The sequence below is a fragment of the Phalacrocorax carbo genome, chromosome 2 (genome assembly GCF_963921805.1).
Source record: "Phalacrocorax carbo chromosome 2, bPhaCar2.1, whole genome shotgun sequence".
NCBI classification, from domain to species: Eukaryota; Metazoa; Chordata; class Aves; order Suliformes; family Phalacrocoracidae; genus Phalacrocorax; species Phalacrocorax carbo.
Genome location: NC_087514.1, coordinates 104,192,296 through 104,218,984, shown reverse-complemented (window position 1 = coordinate 104,218,984; position 26,689 = coordinate 104,192,296). Strand labels below are relative to the sequence as shown.

The window sequence follows — 26,689 nt, the reverse complement described above, 5'->3', positions numbered from 1 at the left end:
CCTAGAAATACAGCAGCATACATGACTGATTCAGTCATTGTGCATAGTCTCTGAATGCGTAGTCAAGGTGATCATGTCCATCTCTGACAGGCACGATGGAAACAACCATCAGCAACGTAAGGGCAAAACCTTACAGCTACAACACAGGCATAATAAAAACATACTTTACTACTAATTCTGATGATTGCAGAAGCACATTTGCTCTTACTACTGTTATGAGAGAGTTTGCAAAGAACATAAGATGTTTTTCAATTACCTATATGCACATATACATGTATATTAAGAGAACATGAGTGGAGAACCAAACAGGAATGGGGGAAGGCATATTCCCTATTTAATACTTGCTTCCCTTTCCCCTCCTCTGGTGTTACATTTTTAATTTCAGGCTTCCCTACATTGAAACAGTAAGATTTCACAGGAATTTAAAACAGTACAGCAGACTAAACAAGATTCCCAATGTTTTCAACAATTACCATAATTAAAGATGTCTTTGCAGAATAAAGCCTAGGCTGGTTCTGTTGCTTGTCACAAGGTAGCTATTCCCATCACTTCACTTCAAAAGAAACATCAAATTTTCAGACTCAGAATGGTCATAGCATAAACCATTTGCAGCAGTGAATACTATTCCCATGGTTAAATATAAAATGGTAAAAAATGGCCTGTATAAAGCCTGGAGAGGAAAGATGCTGCTTAATAAATAGCAGTTAACAACAGGCATGTATTTGAAATACTTACGACGGTAACTTGCGTGGCAAGGCAATACCTGTTGCCCTCTACAACATATTTTCATTGCTGAAAAGTGTTGTGCAAAAGAATAACAACTCTTTTCTTTCCAATTTGAGAGATGAACAGTCTTTAAATATACACAGACATACCCACTGGGGATGAAGTTTGCATAAGTAGGCTGATTCAGTGAAGCATAGCTACACAGCACATATGCAATAAGCAGTCAGTTGCCCATGTCAGGTTTCCTGTACTTTTATTTTAAATTAAAGTCCTGATAAAAGTCTGGAGTGCATGCAAGCTAACTAGATGAAATTCCAAATGTGTATTTTATGGGATTTCACCTGCAAAAAATTGGCAGGTCTCTTCAAGTCATGTGACATGACTCAAGTATTGCTTTGTGGGAATTTCCCTCAGAAGGACTATTTTCACTCGGGAAGTCTACAAAAAAGCATGAACCTAATAATTTTTCTAATTCCCCTTCCTTCCAAGACAATAACAACAAAACAACTACCCTTTTTTCCTACTTTCCCCAAAAAAGTGTTCTCAGAAAAAGAGCCATTTCAAATAAAAAACAAAAATAAATCCAAATTTACTTGCTAATAAAATCTTCATACAAGCCTGTTTGGAATTCAGCTAGCATGAGTACTTTATTGTCACTTCACAGCCACCAATATAAGCTTCCAAAATAAACTGCACACGTGTTTCTGAACAATTCCTATCCATGAAGCATTTTGTATGGAGCACTCTGATCTCCACCCACACTGTGCTTTTCATTGCTACCCACGAGTGGCATCAGCCTGGAGTGCTATTTTCACCCCGCGCGAGACAACGAGGTGCAGGATGACTGGAAGGAGAATCCCCATGCCATCTCCAGCTCAGAGCCCAGCACACTTACAATGCTGTGGTGCGAGTTCAGAAGTATTATTCAAATGCAGTGTACCCTCTGGGGCCACAAAGTAAACCGAGGGTTGACAGCAACTTAGCAGACAGCTCAGTGCATTCACAATTTGTGCTACACAAGTGAGTTTCTGCTGGGGATCTTCAGCTCCCAAAAGCAGAAAAAAGTCCTTGTTCCAATAGGTCTCTGACACCAATACAAAAGAAAATAATCTGCAGAGGCGGCCTCTTGTGTGGGCACCAGAGAGAAAGGCAGCTCTCATGGTTTGATTCTCACTCTCATTTTATGGTACCAGGTATGCCTCCAAATTATTCAGGTTACTAAAGAATTATCAGAGCGATGTATCTTTCTAAGTGATCATCATTATCTTTCATTTTCACTAGTAGAGATAAGGAAATATTTTGTTACCATTGGCAGGAAGATAGGTGAAAAGCTGGTACTGGCTTCTCTTTCTCTTTCCGTTGCAGACATAGAAGTTGACCTGAACAGGGCTGGTAATTCTCTGATTGCGGAAAGGTGGTATCTCAACGACTAACGAATTCTGCAAAAGCAGCAGATCAGAAAGTCAAGGCACGATTAAGGCAGTTGAGCTGCACAATAGCATTCAAATGTTAACCCCGAGAAGGAGGTGCCCGGGCTCACAAGGAGGAGCACATTCTCTACAGGGGAACTGGTGGGCTTCATGGGCAGGGATGGCCTCCCACCACCCTCAGTGTCCTCTGTGCCAAGGACTCCAGAAGTAGGGAAATAAGATTTTAGCATGGCTCAGGTCTTTACAAAATCACTAGCCTTCACCTCCTCCCTTTGGCTAGCAAATATGATACCGCATATGGACAAGGCTCTATCCCTCCTACCTCTGACACGAATCTGGGACCACAATCAAATCGTGGTCTCTAACTCAGTGGGAGAAAGCACAACCGCTCGGCTGGTAGGCCATCCCCAGTATATCTCACCCTAACACAACTTCCTTTGAAAGAATTAGGACAGGCATATGATTATTCAAATATTTCCATTTTCCACAGGGAAATGCTTTTTCATATAACAACTCAGGAAGTTTTACGCATGGTAGTTTCTGTGAATGGGAGATCTTGCAAGAGCATCTAGTGCTGCAGGAAGAAGGGCTGAAGAGTGTGCAGATGATCTTCCACTGTCAGAAACCAAATCCTCCAGCATGGGGCTAAGGAATGACTTAGCTGCTAGGGCATCAGCTTACACAAATGCACACTGAAATCTGCTATGAACATCAAAACCTCCCTTGGCACTTTTTGAAAGAATAAAAAGGAATGCTCATCTTAGCATTTGGCCTGCATTCAGCTGAGGTCTTTAAATTGTTTGCCTGCATGTCTCCAGCAAGTTTGCAGCTAACAAACTGTTGCATGCTCCTGCAGAGGTGGAACAGTGGCCGTATTTCCCACTTATAGTCATGGCTGAGGGACCCACACTTCTCCAACCATGGGGCTGATCTCCTGTGAGGGGACTCACATTTCTTCTGCCACGGCAGACGAAAGCCAAGGAAAATTATCAGAAATTGCTTTGGGAGCAGAGGGAAGAACTGACCCAGCAAGACAGAAGATGAGCAGATGGGGCTGGCCCATCCCGGACAATGAAAAAATATTTTCCAAATGGTCTCTCCTACTTTTGGGATAGCTTCCAATGAAGGCTTTTTACCCCATGCTCCCATTAAAGAAAGATTTCCAGGAGGGGAAGCCTAAGTACTTGTTCTGTTTCAGTGGGGAGACACAGTGCCAAAGCCTTGGAAATCCCTCTTTAGTAACAGTGCTGGAGAAGGCAATATATATTTTTCATCTTGATGTTAAAATATTTAAGGCAGACTTACTGGCTTGCACATTTCTTTGTCGGTTTTGGCTTCCATTTCCCACACATGGTGACCATCTAAAAGACAAAAGAAAAAGATATCTAGTTCCATCCTTTTTTCCTCTCCCAAGCCTACAAAAGAATGACTTTTGCAAGAAAATCTCTTTGAAGGGGCACTGCATATATGAAAACCAGCTCTGAAAATGCATTGGCCAAGCGTTGCCCAACCAAGAGGCCATCTGGGTAACCCGTGACAGAGTCCACTTAGCTTTTTTGAAGGGGGGAACCACAATCCAGAGTGCATGATACTGTGATGGGGGAAAGCCACCGGGAGTTTATTCTGCCACTAGTTTGGACAAAACATGCATCTGTTTTGCACCTTAGTTTCCCAAACTTTCAGACAAAAATACGGCTACCTATGAGGCCTTTGATCATCACCTATGCAGTAAGTCATATTCAACATTAATATTAAACAAAACAAAAGGAAAAAAGTAGTATGAAGGAAGCTTCTCAGCCATGCAGTATTTCATTTTAATATACTCCTAGTCTGGCTTGCCATAATTCCGCTGCTTGGATCAAAAGGCAAGGCCATAGGCTGGGAAACATAGCTTTCGACTCCATTTTAAAGTTGGTATAGCTCAACTACAGTGGTCCCACCTACAGTTTTCTGGAGCTGCTTCTAGTGGTGTGTTAGGTCCTCCTAATTTACTGTATTTCTGTTTTCAAGCAAACACAGATTTAAGCCACAGCTATCACTTTTTTTCTGGGGACCCACATTTGGAAGAAATTGGTCTTGTCTGGTCATTTTTCCTGCGCCTCACTGATACAGAAGTGACTGGTCAATAACATGTTTTGTTGGTTTTTTTTTTTTCCTTCCTTGTGGCTTCAAAACTCAACAGCAAAGAAATCAGAAAAATAATACAAAACGTAAGGTTTCCATTCTGCAGGCCTAGAAAAACACAAGTGTGTATGAAAGGCTGCAGGTAGACTGCTGTCCAAGTTGGGCAGTGGGGACACATGCAGCTTCATGAGCCCCACTGTTGTCAGATGTCACCGGAATGAAAGGGAAAATGAGACTTTATGTCATCTCTTTTGTATATTTATTGCAGCATCGGGACATGCAAATGCAAATATTAGCTATTTTGAACTTCATCATAGACGTGGGCCTGCCTTAGAAAAACAGCTCTCGGCAAGGTAAAAGAGTGAATGCACTTTTTCTTCTCTCTTCGCCTCCATGGCCAGGATGGAGTTGACACATTTAGAACTGCCTGATTTATTACAAATGCCTGTAAATAATATTTTTGTGTACAGCTGTCCTACTGTGAAAGGAATGCTGCTGAGGGACTAGCCCTGGCAATTGTTTTAACGTCCAAAACCCCTTTCTTTTTAATGTATGGAAAGAAGTGCAATGTGAAAGCTGCAGCACAAATAGCACAGTGGATTTGGCAGGTCTGTAGGAAACAATTAGCAGATCTACCCTTAGTTTCTTCCTACATTTTAAATTGTGACGCTGGAAAAGGAATCCCTTTAATTGGTACTGCCACGTTCGGCTGTGGGGAGAGGAGCAGCCAGACAGTGCTCAAGTCTCCTTAGCGATGCCTTTTGAGAGCGCCAGAATTGAAGCAGACTTCTCGGGAAGACTGGCAATCACTTCACAATTTATCCAACAGATGCTTCCACTGAGCTGTCAGTAGAAAAAAACCTGACCGATCAGCAAGCCAGGACACATCCCTTGTCTGGGAGCAGCCTCCTTTATCTCCTGCCCCCTCCCTACAGAGCGCCCCGCAGTTCGCTTTCCCCATGCCCCCAACTCCACCCAATTAATTCAATGAGTTGTAAAAGTAACACAACACCAACACTATCACACATTTTGCAAAGTCTAGGAAGTTCTGCTTTGCAAGGGGTTTGTTGGTGGTTTTTTTTTTTTTAAATCTACAGTTGTCCAGACTAGTAGTTAATGTGTTCAATTTGCCTTTGTAAATGGATTACCAGAAGTTCAGGTTTTTTGCTATGTTTAATTTCTGCTTTGCAAGATGAATGATCTGATTCAGGTTTCTGTTTTTTATTTCCTGCCGATACTTCAGTAAAATTCAAAACGACTCCATCTCTAGCTAATCTTTCAATTACTTCACGCAGCACTGCCTTTACGCGCTTTTGAAATTTTTATGATGACAAAGAGGGTTTGTTCAGGAATATTTTAAATGCTGTAATCTAAACTATTAGGAAAATAAAAATCCAGAGCCATGGCTCGTCTTTGGAAGCTAGTAAGAACAATACGGGTTTCGCTCCAAGAAATTCCCTTGAGACTGTTCAGACCATCGCAGCTCAGCGACTGAGGGGAACGGGAAGAGAGGAAAGAAGTAGGGAATAGACAACTCATTAACAGCTAGTGACATTTCATTTAACAAAAACACATGGAGGAAAAGTTGTTATGAAGCAGAGAGAAAAAAAAAAAAAAGGGAAAAAAAAGACAATTCCTCATATTACGTCTGGTGAACCAAGAGGGAAATCTCAACGCCCACGGACTGGGACCAGCTCCAGGAGGGAAACCTTAGACCACTACGTCAACCTCTTACAGTAAACATGTTTTGCAGGTTTATACAGTTCAGCTGAAATTTAAATTAAAAAAAAACAAAAAACAAAAACCAGGGAGAAAGGAATAATGGCTCCAGAATGGTTTGTGGGAGCCCAAAGAAGCATCGAGACGATCTGCCAGCACCAGAGAAAACGGTTTTGCCCCCATTGCCGATACGCCGGGGACCCTGGCGAGCAGGCGGGATGCCGCCTCCCATCAGTGTGTGCTGGAGGAGCAAGGGCTGCTCGACCACAAAAGTTTCCATTGTACGCCTGCCACATCTGCAGCAGCCCGCCTGGTTTGGGCCCGAGGCAACTCCCTCCTGGCCGCCGGCCAACCAAAGTACACCAGAGCAATTTATACCTTTCCAAAATGCAAATAATTCAAATTACAGACATAACACAAAGCTGAAGCAGACACATTTCAGGCATTCCCGTTAAAGTTTACTCTCTGGAATTACCGTACCCAAATGGGCAGTTGTTATACGGGGAGGGGGGGGAGACGGAGGAAGGAGAGGAAGGAGAGGAGGAGGCAGGGAGGAAAAGGGAGAAGGGAGAAAACGGCTTTTCCAAAGGTCTCATTTAATTCCCTTTCATTTCGCTATTTACTTTTACCAAGTAATAAGAAGTGTCTTCTCCAAACCAAATGCCTGGCTTTGTTTTGGTGTTTTTAAGATTTATAGTGCAGTATTTTGAACAGAAAGGCATCTCTTTACATAGCTAAAAAGTTGTGTCAAGGTATTATACTGGGTTTGTTTTATTTTGTGGTTTTTTTTTACAAAAGGGAAATAAAAACAACACTTCCGCGCACAGAACCGCAGGGCAAAAGCTCTGCAGAGTCCCCGGCGGGGTGCCCTGCTCCCCCAGTGCCAGCAGCAGCACCAGTTGACCTGACAAAGCCAAGGCTTCACCCAGGGACCCGTGCCAAGGGTGGGAAGAAGGACCCCCGAATTCCTCCTCCTCCTCCAAAGAGGCAGTGTGACAGTGCGGCGGTGCTGGGGGAGCGAGAAACCCCCCATTTCGCAGAGGTTCTCCAACTGTGCTCGGCTCAGCACTGCGCTGACAGGTGGCCTTCAGTGCTGCCGCCAGCTGAAGACACCAGGTTTTGTCAGGAAACCTGACATTTAGAGACCGATCGCTGTTATTTATAGCCATCCCTGCTTCGGGTGCACTTCATCACCAGCCACTTCAGCTTTTTTTTTTTTCAGCACTGTGACACTTGGAGCACCTGGGATTGCTAATGACAAAAATACCGCGAACCTACTGCGTTATGTGGGGTGGATTTTCAGCTTTGCAAAGCATAAACACCCCGTTTTAACATGCGGCAGCTGAATGGTGAATGCGCCTTTGTAGTTTGCTCTTATCAGCCGCTTGCTCCAGCGTTAAAGGAAACTGCGCACAAGCCCAGAAGTAAAAATACTCTAATTCATCAGGGAATTCCCTGCAGTATGAGTCACTGAACGGCTTCCCCACCACACCCAGCTACAAGATTTCCACATAAAAAGGCACTGTGGAGGCCTGTTTTAATACAGAAGCAGCGCTAAAAAGTAGTTGTGTAAATCTAGCAGCATCAGTTATTTACACATAAAGCCTAGCAGGCCAAGACATATGAATTTTCTTCATGGAAGAGCAACACAAAGAGCTGTAAAGATATTTTTTTTTACTGTCTTCCCCTCCTGGCTGCCCATCAGGACAGATCCCGTAGGGTTTCCAGGGCTGGGTTTACCTTCGTACCCCAGGGAACTGCAAGCGTAGTGCCCAGGATTCGCAAGCTCACAACTGGCAAACCACCACTGTAGCTTTCATTACAGACCGATGGATGGCAGAAAGGAGAAAGAATATACAGTACCAAAAAAAGCCCCAAGTCTGGAAACTCAGGAGGGTATAACATCTGGCAACCACTTAAACCTTTCCTCTATGAAACGGGCATAATGGGAGCGTTCAGATATATTTAAGTAATTTCACTTTACTACAGGAGGTTAAAACAGTCTATATTCTTTAGTAGTCCTGTGTTCACTTGAGATACGAGAAGAATAGACATTATCTGGGATTTCACTGCCTGTACACAGTGTACATTTTATACTCTTCCAGCCTGCAGCTCAACAGAGTTTGACTGCACTGGCTGGACCTGGATCTGTAGTTACATTCATATATTGCAAATAAGATGGTGAAACTAGCTCTACCCTCCCAAAGGAACCCACTACTTGATTAATGTGTTGTGAGATTACCCTAAACAATAACGCCTATATTACATCCCAGATTACTTTAACATGTCCACAGCAGGCAGGGCACAGATGCAATGCAGAATGATTATACAGTGTAATTTTGCGGTGCTCTGCAAAGGTTGTCTACCTTCCTATTCGGCCCTGTTAATGCATATTCAAATCCCCTAGGAGTGAAGGATTTGCAAGTTTTCAATTTGCACCCCAACCCCTTTTCCCTGGGAAGTATACTCATGGCACTGAGATGACTGATCTGTGAACAAGTCCGGAAGGAAAGGATGTGTTTCCAGACAGAGAAGAGGATGAAAACTTAGGCAAAGGCTTGTCATTCAGACTCAAGAGTCATCCAGTCTTGTACAGAGATGCTATCAGCTTCCAGGCATGGCGCAGGTTGGCCCAAGTCTGCTCCTGGGCTGGCAATGAGAGGCGAAGAGGCGGCTCCGTTGCTTGGAGGAGAGCACACCCCATGCCAGTCCTGGGCATGACCCATTGGCGCTGTCTCACCTGCCGGTGGATATACATTGGCATGGGTGTACTAGTGCCAGATTTTGCTCCAGAGGCAGCAGCCTTTCAGATCTGGGGATGCCACAAGGAGCTGGGGCGCTTTTCCAGGCTGGTCTTGCAGGCATCTTGCTGTGAACATTTCCCCAGCTGGACATCAGCAAGCCCAATAATCTGTGGGTGGGAGTCTATGCCTGCATTTACACACTGGTGTACATTTTAAAGACATTTACAAGGGACAGGCTATAAGGATGAACCAACACCAGCCAAGCAGTCTGCCATGGGAAGATGGGGCAAGAAGAGAGCAAGAAAACATTCAGAAATGTAGAGGGAGGGGAGTGTAAGTATCCGCAATGTAAGCAGACCTTTCTTCAACTGCCTCAACAGCACTTCACCCACCTGAGATGCACTGTCTGTTAGTGCTCTGTGAGGAGGGAGATGCCTCCCAGTTTTGTGTGTGCTCAGAGCCCCCTGGTACCATGGCCTGCCTGCTGCCCAGCACCTTGTCCCCATCTGGCTCTCCAGTCACCCTGATCTCCCATTTGTTCTTCCACTACTGCTATGACACCACACAGCTTGTCTGATTTTTGCCTACTTTATTTCTCTCTTCCATGCCAAGACAACCCCAGCTGTTCTTCTCTGTCCTCCTCACAGCCTACTGTCCTGCTACAGAGACTGCCCCATAGCTTTGTTTCCTGTCCCTGGCATGTCTTATGGCATGCATCAGTCCGTGAGTAGCAGGCTTCATGCATAACTGACCTATTTGTATTTCCACATCAAAGCTGCTATATTTGTTTGTGTCTCCTCATAAGCATTTTTGCAGCATATGGATTTTGTCCATTCCTTCAGCTATAAATTTTTGCAGTATTGAGCTGAATAGTACGTACACTTAGGTGTGTCTGTCATGCATGTGATGCTCTCAAGTTACTTTTTCTCTCTTTTTTACCTTAAATCAATGATAAAAAAGCCAGGCAGCAACCAGGGGATAAAAATCCAGTACAAACTCTATCTTACAGTACTTTGGCATCTGTGCCAGACATGAGCTTCCCCTCTGATTGCTCAGCTGGGCAAGTCAAAAGCTGAGGGACCCAATTTGCCTGAACGGTGAGCCTTTTTAGCTGCTTTTACCACAGTATGTCTAACAGACTTAATTATTCTGAGTTCAAGTGTTTGCAAATGAACTGTAATTTCAGTCCAGGTAATTAAAAGGAGGCACTATGCTGACAACTGACTGATTTGGGTTCATTCTGAGCCAAAACCATTGGAATGACCTGCCAGATCCTATTTCCAGCAGAATGGAAGCTGGTTATGCAATTTGTGCTCTGTGGCACCTCCCCCTATTCAAAGTACCACTGGTCTGAGGGTTTTATTTAATAACTCTCAGTGATTCCAGGTCTAAGACACTCAACTTCACAGTAAAACTGCAGCTTGACATCTCTGCAAAATCTCTCTAGAGCAGGCAGGTTGAACCACGCACACCCGGCACAGCCACCCACCAGCAGTCATGACAACACTTCACTCTGTCTTTGGTTATGTTTGTGTCATGTCCTTGTCTTCACAATTTTAATTCCCCCTGGAAATCTGTAGTAGGCTGAACCTGTGACTTTGCAGCTGAAACTGAGTAAAAAATTCCTGGTCCATCCTCTTCAGTCTAATCTGCCTTGTATTTTCTCAGAGACTATTGGAGTAACAAATCTCACAGACAGTTTAAACCAAGTTCCAGATTTTCCTTCCATGAACAATTCTTTTCCTCTACTTCTTCTGTGCTTGATGCCAACACCACCACCTGTACTATAGCTACTCCTACTTCTTTCTCATCTTAAAATGTAAGTTTGATCCAAATGCTTTCATTTTTCCTTCTTGATTATTTTTTAAGACACAAACTCTTCATTTTATCTATGTGGCCACAAATTCTCATCTTCCAGAGACATCCCATTATGGCAATCTCTCATTACTTTTTAGCAGAGTCTAAACAGTAAGCTTTTGAATGGCATTTTTATTTTTCCATCTCGTTGTCCTCCTCACATCCATTTCCTTGCTTCTCTTGTCCAAGAAGGTTGGGCTCAATCTTAGAGGTCCCTCCTCTTCTCCTCTGATAATCTGCCTTGACATCAGCTTCCCTGCAACAAGGCACACTTTGGAAATGTCTTATCTCTCTATTCCTCTCTTAAATATTCCTCTCTCAAATTCCTCTCTTAAATTTCTCTCTTCCACATTGCTCTTGAAGGTGTAATCTTACTCCCTCAACAGACCTAAAAAGCACATGCTCTTCTTCCCTCAGCTCTCCCCACTTTTCCTGTGATGCCCACCTGAGACATGAACCAACTCTTAATGATGTCATGGAAGTAATAGCAGACAAGGAGTTGTGCTTTCCCAAAAGATGTAGATGATCCCTCCAAAAACTAAGTACTTCAGAGGTATCCCCTTGTGTTGGTTATGTGGCAAGGCTTTGATAGCAGTGGAGCTGCACGGGTGGCCTCTGTGAGAAGATGCCAGGACAGAACCAGCCGCTGGCCAAAGCTGTGCCCACCAGCAAAGCTGCTGGCGCCTTTCTGACAATGTATTTAAGAAGGGGTAAAAACACTGCACAGCAGCTGTGAGGGAGAGGAATGAGAATACGTGAAAGAAACAACCCTGCAGACCAAGGTCAGTGAAGGAAGGGAAGGAGGTACTCCAGGCACCAGAGCACAGATTCCCCTGCAGTCCATGGTGAAGACCACGGTGAGGCAGGCTGTCCCCCTGCAGCCCGTGGAGCAGATACCCACCCTGCAGCCCATGCAGAGCCCATGCTCCTGGAGGAGGTTCCTGGCACGAGCTGCAGCCTGTGAATAGGAGCCCACACAGAAGTAGGTTTTTTGGCAGGAACTGCGGCTGTGGGGGACCCACACTGGAGCAGTTTGTTCCTGAAGAACTGAACCTCATGGAGAGGACTCACACTGGAACAGCTCATGAAGGACTGCCTCCCGTTGGAGGGACCCACTCTGGAGCAGGGGAACAGCATGGGCAGGAAGGAGCGGCAGAGAGGAGCTTTTATGGACTGACTGCAGCCCCCACTCCCCATCCCCTGCCCCACTTCAGGGGAGGAGGTAGAAGCTGGGAATGAAGGAGTGAAGTTGAGCTTGGGAAGGGAGGAGGGTGTAAAGGTGGTTTTTAGTCTTGCTTTTGTTTCTCACTATCCTACTCTATTTTTAATTGGCAGTAAATTATTTTCCCCAAGCGGAGTCTGTTTTGCCTGCAACGGTAACTGGTGAGCAATCTCCCTGTCTTTATCTTGACCCATGAGTTTTTTCATCTTATTTTCTGCCCCCTGTCCCGTTGGAGAGGGGGAGTGAGAGAGCAGCTTGGTGGGTACCTGGCAAACAGCCAAGGTCAACCCATCACACTCCTTTCCTCTACTGTCTTTAGGCACTGATTGCTTCATTAGAGTTTCAGCTTTCTGGTAAGGGCTGTGAATTCCTGTGTGTTTGGACAGAGGGTCCTACTGGAACAGTAACAGCAAAAACCATCTGAAATCTTGTGCTAGTTATAAAAGTTCAGAGACAAAGCTTTGATTGCACAGATACAGCTGCTTGAAGCCACTTAGTCTGGCAAAGACATGAAAGAATAAACTTCAAGCATCCAGTCACAGTTTCAATAATAATTAAAAATTTACAGGATTACTCAGACAAGTGACTTTTAACTAGAGACCATATGGTTATTCCTTATTTCTCTGTTGTCCACAGTAAGTATCTGTGATTGACTGATCTCGTTCTTCAGTGTGAGAGCAACACCCTGGATGAGCCTTGTTGCTGCTGATACCATCGCATGCGTATGGCTGCTGTCCCGCTCTGTCTTTGCCATTCCCTAGACTAAACAGCCAGGAAAAACTGAAACGTGCTGACATTTCCTACAAGCTACATCACTGCTCCTGCGTGCGCGTGAAAGGGTTCCACCAGCAAATGACTCCACCATTTGATGACACTATTTGCCCAAGGATATCTCTTTCTGGGCAGTGGCCAGAAACCCCTTCAGCTATCAATACATCTCTAGGAAATAGGTTCAAATGACCTTTACGTGAACTCTGTGCTCCTAACTTGTATGCCTTTGAAGTTTCCAGTTTATCTAGTTTCCAGAATTTTTAACCTCACTGCACATGAGTCAGCGTGCAACCGCTCACTGCCAATTGGAACGTGTGTCCTGAACTTGGATAAACAGACAGATAAAGACAAAATTACGTAGTATCTGTCCATCTGACTAGAGGGGGAAAGGGAGTTTTGCCACTTGCTTATTTATTATGTGAGCTACAGTATGATTACCAGTGTGAAACATGACCCCTTTTTGGCCGGTTGCCCCCCAAACTGTGACTGCTACTGGCAATGGAAAGAGCAATGGAAAGATCTCTGAGAATGCAAGATCTTTTACCAAATGGAGCTCTGCCAAGACTCAGGTCACCCGTCTCCCCATCACATCACATCACGTCAAAACAGACTCCAAACCCTGAGCTCCAAAGTGTAGCTGAGTCAAACCAAAAAGCCCACATGCTTCCCCAACACATCCGTTCCATCCACATGCCACTCAAATGTTTCATCAACGTGTCATTTTCCAGAACTTTTTATAAGTTCTCCTGAAGTTAAAATACTGCACTTGAGTAACCTGTCATACAACGAGGTAACTTTTGCTCACACAACATACGGGAAACAGAACTGAATTTCTCAGACTGACATTTGTACCTCAAAGCAGCAACTGATTGATTCTAATCTTTGCCAGAGACAGTGAAATTTGAGAGGAACTAAAAAACCTGTGAAATGCTTGAGTGGACACTTAAATTCATCCAGCTTCCTTCTTTTCCATATCACATTTACTTTGTGCAAACATTCAGCTGACCAAGCTTGACCACACGTCTAACGGGAGACAAACTCTAACTTCTCCCGTCTGAAAAACTTACAGAAAAGCATGATTTCCTTTGGCATACACACCAAAAAAGTTGGTGATTTCACCCAGATATCTTTCATCTGCTCTAGTATAACTATTACCATGCCACGTCAGCGCCTTCATGTTCTAAGAAAAAAACCTGTTCCAGCAGGGAAGAGCAACAGTTTTGATAGAAAAATCCATTAAACAAAATAGAAACAGCAGCAGAATGAAAAGTTTGAAGCAATAACTGAATATGAAAAATTCTTTAATTGTTTGAAAATATTCAAAAAGAGAAAAATCCCTGGAGGGATTTTTGCTGAGGTGCTGCTTGCTTCTCTGTCTTTCAGGAACTTGAGTTTCAAAGGCTTTGGGCACAATAGCTGAGGATATTATGCAATTAGGTTACAGAGCATGTAGGTGCTAGAATCACTGTCGATTTGAAGGCTAAGTAATTAAAAACATGTTCAAAACCATTGAAGTCCGTAAGCCTGGAATTACTGAGAGATACAGCGTTACGAACTGTGAACTCTAATAATGTCCATCAAAGAAAGTGATGCATCTTCAGGGACGGGCATTTATCACAAGGAAGCTCAGATGCGGGCCTTCAACCAGGACAAAAAGGCCCTCAACATTAAGAGCCCAGAATCGGGATTTCAAAGTCAGTGTTATTTGAGAAACTAATCCTGTAGTGAAGTTAGGTGTTATATTTCTACCTTTTTGCTCTTTAAAACTCTTGCCTTGAGCTCTGGTGACTAAGCACAAAACCAGAGAAATGGGTTTGGAGCTTTAACTTAACTAGTGGAAACTCAGCTAAATGATAATTAATAATAATACACCAAATATCCATTTCTTCCCATAGATCACAACTTGCTAAAAATGAAGATTTCAGTCAGTTTAACCTTATCTTTTAGGTATGTCTAGACTCGGCCAAATCCATGAAGTCCAGAAATACTTGAGCTAGTTCCAGTGCCAAAACCATTCTAGCTACAGAAGCAAGGAGCAATTTTGGGGGTAGATTAACTCTTCCAGATCTTAGTGCGAGAGTCTCTTTAAATCCCAAAATATCCCAGGCAACTCTACAACATCCTACAGCATGCCAGAAAGACATACCCATAACTTTCCTGTGCTTTACTGCTTGGGATATTGGCTTGGTATCTCATCAGTGAGCTTTCACTCATCAGTTACAGGAAACATGTTGTGAACTGAGTGAAGAGAAACTAGGGTTTTTCCACCACACTCTGTTTTATAGATCACTAATCATAATCTGATATACTAGGAGCCAGCAGTCTGGCCATTTCTGCTAGGCTTTTGTGCTGCTTTGTCTTCAGTAACTCACATTACCTTCAAAAAACTAGCTTTGAAAACAAATACACAGTGTTTGCAGAAGTTGTTACCAAAAAAAGGTAGCTGACATATATAGTCCTTAAAACATACTCTCCAAACACCTCTGCATTTTCTAAACTTCCCTCAAGATTTTTGTTGGCTGGTACATTTATAATCTAGAAATGAAATAAAAAGTTTTAAAAAGATAAGTAAATAAATCAGTGCCTTTTATTATAATTCCAGATCATGATCTGTGCTCTTGCAGATGTGCATGTTAGACAGGAAACATTTTGTCCCTCCTAGCCAAACACCTCCTCCCATAGCTAACAAACACCAACTTCATTTCATCCACTTTTGTAACTAAAACACACACCTTGCCTCCACAGTCAATACCAGCACACAGACATCAAGGGCCCTTGCCAGTAAGAAGTTGCACACTTTTTTATGTTTTAGAAAGTACTAATTCTTCTGATGAAAAACAGATTGGTACTGGACATCTTACACATAGCACCCAAGAACCATGACATGCAAACTCACAAGACCCTTCTGAAACTCAGGAAGAGAGAAGCATGACTACAAAGAGAGACAGAAAGTGAAAGAAGGTAAGAAAAGCAATTATTAGTGTAACCTGTAAGAGACAAAGTCATCGTGGGACTTCCCAGTCTAACCAAATTGTGAATTTAAGAGAGTGAACCTCTCAAAGCACATTCAGCATTCACATTTTTACTACCTCTAGGTTTCTTGGACAGTCGTTTTATACCATTGTTCATCACCGGAAAATATGGTCTGATGTGCAAGCAATAAAACATTGACCAAAATCCCATAAAATAAGGACTCATTTCAACATGAGAACTTTTTTACAGTACTATAAAAGGCTTGAGCAAATTTTAGTCCACCTCTGAGCAGACTCATTATTTATCCAAAGGGGTGCCTTCTGCCTGAGCTGGAGCACACTGTGAGGGGTTCTCCTTTCAGAGGAGGTCCTCACAGCACTCCTCCCACGGTCCTTTCAGCACGCCTTGCCTTCATCCCTCAGATGCCTCATTCCTCCTCTGTGAGACGCAGAGTCGCAGGGCTGCAAAGTGTTTTGCTCTGTTTCACGTGCTTCTCGGCTGAAAAGCAGCCAGTAAGGGGTTAAGCTGAAAGCACCAGGCTGCTGCCTCCCCCGGCTGAAGGATTGATTTGATCATTCTTCAGGGATTCCCTCTTGTATGAGTCACTGCTCAGACAGACTCCCCACGCAAGGAGGCCAGGATAATGCCATTCCTCCAGAGACTACAACAGCTGAGGGCTAGCCCTGAAGACGAGAGCTTGGGACTCATGCTTGGAAAAACATTCAGCGGACCACAATGCATTACGCAGACTTAAAGAAATTATTCAGACAGAAGGGGGGCGGGGGGGAAAGGCAAACAAAAAGTGTTCTCAAACTCTTTGCGTTAACCAATTAAGTATGCAGACTAGCATGAATTAGATGAGACCCTGGAGACTGCCTCCCGGCCTGAGGACTCTGCCGGAATGAGGACTGAAGACATGAGCCCGTGTAGTATAATATTTAAATTGTATATACAAGACACATTCTCTTCATGAGTGCAAAGATTCCTGTGATCTATTACTTTGTAATAGCTCTGTTTGGCTGCTACCCACTAGGAACGTGATTAACATTTCGAATTCAAAAACAAAAGAGGTAACAGCAGCAAACCTAATGAATGCCTCCAGCTAATAAGAAAAGTTCATAACCAGCTTTCTAGGAGAAAGAGAAACTATGCTGGTATTCCGTCTCTTGACCTGCTTTCATAGATGTGCAAGAGCTGAAAGGGAAAAGAAACACCGCGTGCTGATTTTCAAAAGTGAAGGCTGGTGATGCTTGTTCATTTGACATTAAATACAGAGACTGCTCAAAAATAGAGCCGAAGCAGGTTGCCACTAAGACAAAGATGTACCGTGCTTGTTCGTTTCCAATGCATCGAGCTGTTAGGTAACACAGCACACAACTCACCACAGAAGCCCTGGAAATTGCTCAGCCCAGACCAGCTGGCAACTTTGCTTCTTGTGTGCCATTCCTAGTGACACGACTGCAGCTCCCAGAGATGCTGAACACTCTTGACTTTAAAGGCTCGGGCCCTGCAGTATACCTCCACGAGGCAGCACTGCCCTGCAACTGCAACCAGTCTACCGTGAGACTACTAAAAGCAGGCAGGACAGCTTCAGATCAGATCTTCCAATACTGACTTAATGATCTTGATTACTCTTCAGTGATAGCAGCTCACTGACTGACTCCTGCAGAGTTGCCCCCCACTCCACGCCAGGGCGAAGAGTGCAGGGTTCTCCAGTGGTGATTTCATGCAGAAGATACTCCTGCACTGGTCCGTCCTGCCAACTCATTCACCCAAGAAGTTCACCCCAGGAGTTTTTCAGGGTGACAGGCAAGTCCTTTTGATCATTTTCTCCCTCATAAGCACACCTAGTGTGCACCAGTGTACTCTTTCATCTCTCACACTGTTTAAAAAATGTCGCTCGTATAAATTATTTTCTAGCTGTATGCTGTCTGTGCAGCCTCAAATTCCTTTTGCTCGAGGGAGGTATCTGTCTGGTTAAGAAGTACAAGGCTGGCCCCGTTCTGCATTTTTGTAATTTAAGGCTATATAGCAAACATCCTGCTGTTGGTGTACTTAATGCTAAGAGAGACAGTGTCCAAATCCACACTGTGGTACCTGCTGGTGGGTGAGTAGCGTCACCATCATAAGCCTTTGGGATGCAATAGGTCAAAATTTTTCCAACTCCGTAAAGGAAGAGGAGAGAAAATAAGTATGAAGGAAAGCATCTTTTCATGTGGTTTCCTTCCTGTAATGAGACAGATCAAGGACTTCGCTCCTGACATGTCACACTAACCCACTTCTGCACAGCGAAGGAAGTTTACATATGAAGTAGACAGTCACATTCTTCATTACACTCATGCTACGCAAAGAGGAGAGTTGTTTTGTTTTTTTTAAATTGAAAGACCTTTTTCCCTTTCTTTTTCCCTTTCTTTTTCCCTTTCTTTAGAAACAAGAAGGGTGTTTTGCTCATCTCACAGCCACAGCCTGACCACATGTGGCACTTGGGGTCACAGGAATGGCACTGACTGGCTCTCACTGAGGAACTGGGGTGTTACCTCTGTCCCACGTGCACTTTCAGTGACTTAAACCTCACCAACCCAAGACTCCGTAAGGGAACTTCAGGGAAGTCTACTGCTCTTCCCCTGATCCCACGGGGCTTGCCTCTAGAGCCCCCCCTGCTTGCCCCACCATCCCTTCCTGCGGCCCGGCTTCCTGCGTTGCCAGCAGCGCTGCGGGCAGGGGAACAGCGCGGGAACCTCATGGACATGGAGGGTTAAACAGGCGCAGTGTCAAAGCCAGCTCTGGCGGCCTGAGGAGCGCCCAAGACGGTTTAAAGTTCAGGGGGGGTTTCAGCCAGCAGCTGAGGAATCCGTAGCTTGTGCCAGCGCCACGGAAACCCTTTCCAAAACAAGACTCAAAACTACCCTTAACGATCTCATTTCAGAGCCTGACTTTGACTCACAGCTCTGCTCCCACTGCCTTTTCCCGCGAGGGCATTCACGCGTGTTACGCATTGTCACCCTGTGACCCACCACTCCTGCGGACACCCCACCTCTCCTTCAGACACCTCCCGCTCCAGCCCCAGCTCCCACCCCATGCCGCTAACCCTGCCCCAGCCCAGCTCGGCACCTTTCCCTGGGAGGACCAGACCCACCACCAATGCACTGCAGGAGCAGCGCTGTGCAAGGGGGGACCCGGCAGCAGTCCTTCCCCAGTCCTCAGAGTGAACCAGAAATATCTCCTTTGAATGAATGCGAGTGCGCTGCAAGACCTCCTCAGCCAGTGGGCTGTAAATGCCACCGGTCTTGACTGCCACAGAAGGAGACACACGTGCACATACACATCACCAGCAACTCCCTCTTCCACAAATTACAGAAAGGCTTAACAAGATGTACTACCTTGCAGGTTTTACAGTGACATGCCACCTGAGGTTTCAAACACCTTTCACAGGTCTTACACCCAGTACAGCCATGGTTTGCTACAAAAACAAATGCCCAACTTTGACTTTCAATGTCGCCATTGTCTACCTGTAACTACACCTGCCATAGTGTGAAGCCTCAGCATTAGGCATGGCTCAGATCGCTTTCACAGCTTTGCCTAGTGACATGGAAAACATATTACATGCAGAAGAAAATGTCATTACCGCACTTATGCTTTCATCATTTGGCAGAGATTTTAAAACGGGGAAAAAGGCAGACCGGCGTCTAGATTGAAAAGACATACCTGGAGCTTTCTCCACAAAGATGACTTTGGAGTCTTGCAGAAAGTTATGGCCAGTCAGTATCATTTTTTTCCCTCCAATAACAGGAAAGCTGTCGGTACTTTGCTTCTCCACCAGAGGCAGTTCTTGGGCAGATCTCTGAGCTGGAGAGTTATAAAGAAGATTAAAAAAACCAAAACAAAACCAAAAAAACCCCAAAACAATCACACACAAAAATAAGTAAGACTACATTAGAAAGCAACTTAATGCTTACTCTCATAAGCTAAGCTGAGTTTGATACAGAAACAAAGAAAGGTCAGAAGGTTTGCAGGAAGCATGGTTGGTTTTCAGGCGCCTTGATTGTAAACAATAGGTTTATCAAACATAGCAGTACAGATTCAAAAGACTTACAAAGAACAAGCTGTTTTAAAACTTAGCTTGATCTGTACTGTATCAAAAAGTACTTTTTTATTGAAATTTGTTTATTAGTAATAACCTTCTCTTATGTTACCTATAATGTATATGCCATGTGTTTACAAGGCACATATGACAAGATGACCGGCCATGGCCAAAATGTGTTTCAGTCACTAAACATTGTATTGTCAATTCTGTAAACTGTCTTGCAGCAGCCATGGCACTCGCAAACCAGCAGAAGTTCACAGTTTAGAGGGCATACTTCCACCAGCACCTGTGTGCCAAAGCATGCATGGATCCATGCAAACAGAATCTGGTGTTCTCATGGCACATGTTTTACCTGCCCCCCCCCCACCCCCCCCAGCTGGGACATGGAGTGAGCGTGGCTGCGCTTCAAGGGATGACATGACATTTTATCCAGATTACATGGTTCTTCCTGGTGTCACATGCCCTAAGAGATGCATGAAGTTTTTGGCACCAGCTTATTCCACATTCTGCACTGGAAATAACACTAGCACTTATTTTTTTCTCCTGTTTTCCGCTCCTTTCAGGAGGCACATACCACGCTTTTGCTCATTACACAACCCTCAAAACTGCAGTTCACTGATACAAATCCGATTGCCTTTATATTTAGTGGCTTCCTGAGCTTGGCCCCTTTGCACAGACCGGTTCAGGATGTATTTAAATTGGGCCTTATGCTGCTATATAACAATTGAAAAGCTCTCATCAGCTTCAACAGGAGCAGGATGAAACCATGACTCCTCACATTTTTTGCTTTGCCTGTTAGCCTAGAATTTGCCCTTGAATAAGAAAAAAGGGGAAATTGTTCATCTCATACCTATCCTGGACAGAAGACAGGGGTTTTTATGCCAGTCTACCTGCTATAGGTAAGGAGGCTCTGCTATTCTTCAACAATAACATAGACTTATCTTAATGTAACTCCCTTCCCACTGCCAATGCTCATTTGTTTATTTAAATGAATGACTGTGAAGGAGAGAAGCTATCATTGTTGGTCCAACATCACTACCCTCTCCTACAACTTCCGCTTCTCTTGCAGACTCAGACTACCAGAGCAGCAACAGTGCTATCCTAGGTGAAAGGATGGAGCACTGTCACTGGTCTGAAAAGTCTGTAACCAATGCCACTGCTTTTACAAGAGGAATGCAGGGATGCTCTTTCCTGCAGCCTCTCGATTAACGATCCCTGAAACAGCACCATGCCTCCAAGAGATCAAATGTTGACACACTCCAGGACCTGCCAGACATGTTGTGTGGGACTCCAGCCTGGCAATGACACAGGGACGAGCACAGACATGATCCTCCAGCATGCACAGGGCTAGGGATGGTGAAGCCTTCTGCCCCATCCCCTCAGTTCCCTACCCCCAGAGCTCACTCCCACACATACCCACCAGATGTTAAATTACTCCCTACCCTGTCAGCATCAGAAAGATCCACTTTGTGGAATCCAACAAAACCTTAAAAAACTGTTTCAGTCCATCCAGCTGACCAGATGAGCAATGGGAGTGAAGTTCAATTTTCACTACTTATGCTGGTGTGTCAAAGCTACACGAAGCAAATACGTTTTGTGTGTGGGAGGCTGACAAGGCTTACAGAGCAAGAGTGATATAGGTGTCTTTGGAGGGTGCTCCAGTGTATCTGATAAAAAGCAACCTCTTCAATCAAAGAGACCCCAGTGCGGAAACCTGGTTTCTGAAGGTTTTCTGAAGCCGCAGGCAGCTTGTGCCAGCGTGTCAGCTCTAGTATACTGCTAGCTCCGCATCAAAGGGGTTGGGGTTTTGTTTGCTGGTTTTTGCTTTATGGTGGGAAGACAGAGAGAGAATAGGACATCATAGTTGTTCTCCAAAACTCCTATAGCAGTTATGTGTACGATAGGCAGTCACAAAAAAAAAAAAAAAAAAGCCTTGTCACTCCCAGGTCTACTACTAGTTTAAGTGCACTCCACTTTTGTTTTAAGTATGTTCTTTCCTACAGAAATCAATGCACAAAGCCACATGTTTTTTTCTAAGACATGGGTATTTTGTCTTCAGCATAAACCACATGCTTTTGGAAAGCAGATTAAGGTTCACCGACTAGACAGGTAAAACAAAACCAATGTACACCATGTTGCTGGACAAAGACTACATGTGGGGTGGCACAATACCCAGGAAGAGAAGGATGTTCTTTGCTACTTACAGCACTCAATGGGGTTGGAGGCTACTTGCAAGGAGAGGGTCCTGCCATTGGCCTGTGGGATATGAACCCTGAAGACCAGCCGTACACGCGTGTTCTTCCGACCGATGTCTGTCTCTCCCTTGCGCAGCTCGATGTCAGAGTTTCGGAGCTTTAATATCCCAGCACAGTCGATGCTATTCAAAAGCAAACATAGAGCAACTCAATTAATTTTAAGCAAAATTCAGGAAGACACAAGTGTGCGGTGTCTTCCTTCTCTCCTGTACATCCTTCTTAAAAATCTGAGTCAGACATGACCCAATGACGGGGCTGAACACAGCAGACTTTTTAACACCTGGTACTTGCATCCACAAGTAACTAAGTTGGGGCTATCTGTAGTAACAGGTAGTAGCTGCTGTTGAGCACACAAATTTAGGATGTTACTACAGTTCGCAGAGGAGGAAAATCTAAAAGATCCTTCCTCCCCAACACATCCTGTAAGAATGGTGCTTACAGATCAGTCAAAGCCCAAAGAAATAGCGAGACTAGAAAAGTCAATGGGATGAGACGGTAGTGCACAAATTGTTACTAACCTAGAACGTAGGGTTACCTACAATTTCACTTGTTACAGATAATTTGGAGAAAAATCTGACATGATTTTTATTCTAGGGCAAAGTCCTGAAAATGCTTATTAATGAGCACATCTCTCCCTGAGGTCAGTTCTACTGTCAATGTGTTTGTATTTGAATGAGTTGGAAACACTCCCAAGCTGGGCACTGAGCTGAAGCTCTGCATGAAAAAAACCTAAACTCAGAGTCCTCCCTCTACATTAGTGAAAAATGTGCTTTTCATCAAATAGAACTGACCTCTCTCGATTTTTTTAAACTTTGGTTTTCTCCTGGATGAGTTTACAAGTGAGGATTTTTGTCAAAGCAAATTCCAATAGAGGAAATTCTCAGAACAAAAGATACATAAACATACGCACTCAAAAACCCACTGCAAAAATACCTCTGCTTTGGCCATGACTACAAAGCCTACATGGCAATTTCTTCTGAGTACTGGTCTCTGGCATGCATTTTATTACACTGAATCTGCATAGTTTAATTTTATTTTGCATTCAAAGAGTTTAATTCTCCTCCAGACCTTTGAAGCTCTGTTCTGAAGCAAACTGCAAACAAGAACTATGGCAGCACGGTTTTGATCTGCATTTTTTCTTAAGCATGGATTTCAGAATAACGAAAAGGCCCTTGCTGATACGATCAAAGAAACTAATGAAAGTATTAAAGCTTCTCAACAATGTGTATTAGCAGGTGAAGCCATACGAATTATGAAATATTTGTACTCATGTCAAAATTCTATCCAAAGATCCATACAATTTGGAAGAAACAGTGGACTTCTCAATACTGTCTCTCCTATAGCAACACTTGGAAAATAAATAAGAAGCACTTAATGACAATTAGTTCAGAGCCAATAAAGTTCAGAGGAGAAAAAGCATTTAAATTCAGGCTTGTAAAGTCAGGGACATTAAAATCTGAAGTCAACAGGAGTATCTAAATGTGCAAAAGTTTAAATGTGCAGGCGAGCTTCAGTGTTTCACTGAATCAAGGCCTGAATACACAAAGTATGTGTGAGAAAAGTCCTTGGCTCCAAATTTCACTTCATTGTTAGTGCTACATGAGGTTTTAGACTACTGACGTGTAAGGATTATATATGCCAAAGCATTGTTTGTGGTTCTTGAGAGAGCTCTACTACGACCTGGCATGCATGTCACGAAAATATTCAGCTTGGCTCCTGAACTGTGTAACTACCTTTATTCTAGGGAGAAAGATGATTGAAACAGTAAAAATGTTCCTAGATGGCCAAAACTGTGATTCGAACTGGATAAATAAAGGGCCAAATAAATACGGCATGGGTACAAATTGGTGAAATTTCAATAACCTAAATGGAGTCGTGCCAGCTTACGATGACAGCAAATGGGGCCAATAATGTTGCAGGCTTGTCATGACTTTTTAACACAATGCACTGACAGAGGTCCTCAGGTCTTGAGTGATCACCCTACGGCCAGCTGGCAATGCAGCTAAACACATTCTAGCTCTTCTATTTACATGAGGCACTCCGGGGCATGTTGTACATGACACTGCGAACCAGCTTCTAGTAACCACTACATGCGGAAAGACTTCAGGTGGCTGATACCATTTTTCACTTCATTAAGGCGTGGAAAACTGTATGAATGACAAGGAGTGAAATTGTGATTTTTAGTAAGCTCTCTGGAATTCTCCCATGGTATTTGGTTTGGTGGGGCCAGGATTTCTTGCTTGCTTTCTGCCTACTTATCTCTCTATCTTCCTATACATACACACAAAAGGTGAATGCATCTATATATAAATATGAATACATTCACACTTATACGCACACCAAGAGCTGTACATGTACGCAAGCACACACAGATTCTTCTCAAGGCAGGCACCCCAGATAAGGGTTAGGATCATTTGAACGAGGGGGGACGCAACTCAGATAAGGGCTAGAATCATTTGAATGAGGCGGGCAGAGAGGACGGGATTGAATAATGAGGAGGGTCTTATGTATGTCACATACACAGAGGAATATTCGAACCTTTATATACAATCCTGTAATGAAACTTACCTGTGTGTAACGGACCTACAGGGCTCTTAATTATCACCCAGACTCCTACTAACTGAGAGATCCTAAGACACGCATGCCTGCTTTTCTGCACAGGACTAAACTTATCCCAGTTTAGTAACTCCAACCTGTAAGCTGTATCACCTTTACTCCTCTTCTTAGTTCTAGAAGCCTTGCTTCTAAACAAATGCCATGAAAAACGCTGATTTTTATTATATAAGAAGTAAGAGTGGTTTTATTAGTCTCAAAAACCCACTAGGGTACTTGGAAATGCTCTCTAAGAGTTTCCTTTGACATCCAAAGATAAATTTTAATAGGCCCTGTTCCTTGTGCTAGTGCGTATAGGAGCAAGAGGTGTCATATTTAGAAACTAAATGCAGGAGCTGAGGTAGGAGATATTTACAGCTTGGTAACTGAGATAGTTATTTTAAATGGCAAATAAGCACATTGGCTGAAACTCTAGAATGAAAGCAATCAGCTGTCATAAATATTTGCTAAGTTCATTTTGTTGTTAAGCTGATTAGGGGCAATTTGTCCTGGCAAAGTTGTGAAAATCTACTACTGAAAGAAAGAACTTCGTTTTTTTTAAAAAAAAACAAGATAGGAAAAGGAAAACTGTGTGAAAAAAAATACCAACACAGAAGAAATCAAGTGAGGTGGCCAAGAGGAAACTGCTAGGAGTCAGATACAGTGACTGGGTCTTACATTGCTCTCATGTTGTTCTCTGGAAGAAGTGGAATTTCCAAGACTTTGGTGTTGGAAAGTATTGTTTCGTGGCTGGTGGTGGAAACAGTCTTCCCAGTGATTCGATGAACCTGGTAGAAAGCATGGGGTCGCAGCAGGCGGTCGTCTGCAGTCCCAATGAACAGCTGTAGCGTGAGCGGCTCGCTTTCTAAGTAACCATGTAGCTGGCAAGAGAACAGAAAACGCCCACTGAGCACCATGCACATAAACTGCTAGGAATCAATTAAATTTTTATAAGCAGGAGAGCCTAATTCAAGGAGAGAACTTGTGACAGGTGCTATGTGTTAAGTTTCCCCCTTCCATTTTTCCTGTAACGTAATATTGGTACAATAAAAAGGTGCACTCAGAAAATGTCTCATTATCCTAAAGGACCTCAGGCGTTTTAGATGGGTGAGCTTTTGAGCGCTCGCGCTATGTCCACAGAAAACTTTGCATAAATTCTACCGTGGTGTTCAGCAAAAAAACCCACAAAGAAGTCAATGTTCCCTCCCAGTACTGAGGGTGGCAAAACTGACAGAGTTTACAAGTGGAAAGGACACAGCTCATCCATCCCTGAGCTTCCCGGGTCATCCCTCGTGCAGCAGCAGGCTGCTGCTCGGGACACATCCCCTCATTGATTTTTATGCTGGGAAATACCTCTTGGGACAGTGTGGAGACAGATCACATATACATGACTAGTAGCTCACCATGTGTGTCAAATTCTTGTTATAATCGCACAAAAATCTCATTGAAGCTACTGGGCCTGACTTGAACCTCATCCATGTTACAGTGACTGCTCTGATGACAACAAGAGTTATTTCTGCCACAGGCTGGGGACGGAGCAGGAGCAGAGTCTGACCTCATCCCCACCATCTCCTGAAGAAGCTACTCTGGGTTCATGCTGGTGCGAAGCAGACCACAGGTGGAGCTGTCTGGGGACAGCTCCAACCTCCGCTTAACACTGCCGCCTGATGCTGGGAAATGAGTCTCACAAAAGTAATTATCTTGCAGTAGTTAGCTGCGAAGCCCCATCCCAGGGGAAGGCAACTACAGGAGAGACGTGTGCGGGCAAGGTGGGCTGTCCCAGGAGATGTGCCATCGCAGCGCAAACCTGCTCGTTCTGTGGCAGGTTTAGTTTCCTCTGCAAATGGTTCAGGTGGGTTTGGGCACGAGTTATCCACCATCACTGCACCGTCACTAAATCTGATAGACCAAAATTAGACCACTGATCATAAATTGGTGAGGAGCAACATTTTTTATTTACGGTGCATGCAAGTCCAAAGATAAATAAAGCTGAAAGCAAGTGGTGAAACCCATATTAAGTATTGTTGATATTTGTATTTTGCTTGCTTTCACTCTCCTTAAATGTTAAAAAGTAATTTGTGCCTTCACAATAACCTGCGATATCTCTCTCCGGGTATTTTACCATCTGACAGTGGGAATGCTATTAAGAACAAAGATCTTGAGTCACTTTTGCTCCTTGAGCACTGCAAAAT

The 26,689-nt window shown here is 43.9% G+C and overlaps 1 protein-coding gene across 6 annotated transcripts in view; it reads right to left on the bottom strand.

Moving 5' to 3' along the window:
- The window catches only part of NFATC1 (nuclear factor of activated T cells 1), a 117,787-nt gene that overhangs the window by 46,057 nt on the left and 45,041 nt on the right, over positions 1-26,689 (bottom strand). For all 6 annotated transcript variants that reach the window (XM_064443731.1, XM_064443735.1, XM_064443736.1 and 3 more), the window contains exons 4-8: positions 25,176-25,378; positions 21,855-22,027; positions 19,272-19,412; positions 3,462-3,517; positions 2,033-2,165 (exon numbers count right to left, since the gene is read on the bottom strand). In XM_064443731.1, the coding sequence (XP_064299801.1) occupies positions 2,033-2,165; positions 3,462-3,517; positions 19,272-19,412; positions 21,855-22,027; positions 25,176-25,378 (706 nt within the window). The remainder of the gene's footprint in view (positions 1-2,032; positions 2,166-3,461; positions 3,518-19,271; positions 19,413-21,854; positions 22,028-25,175; positions 25,379-26,689) is intronic.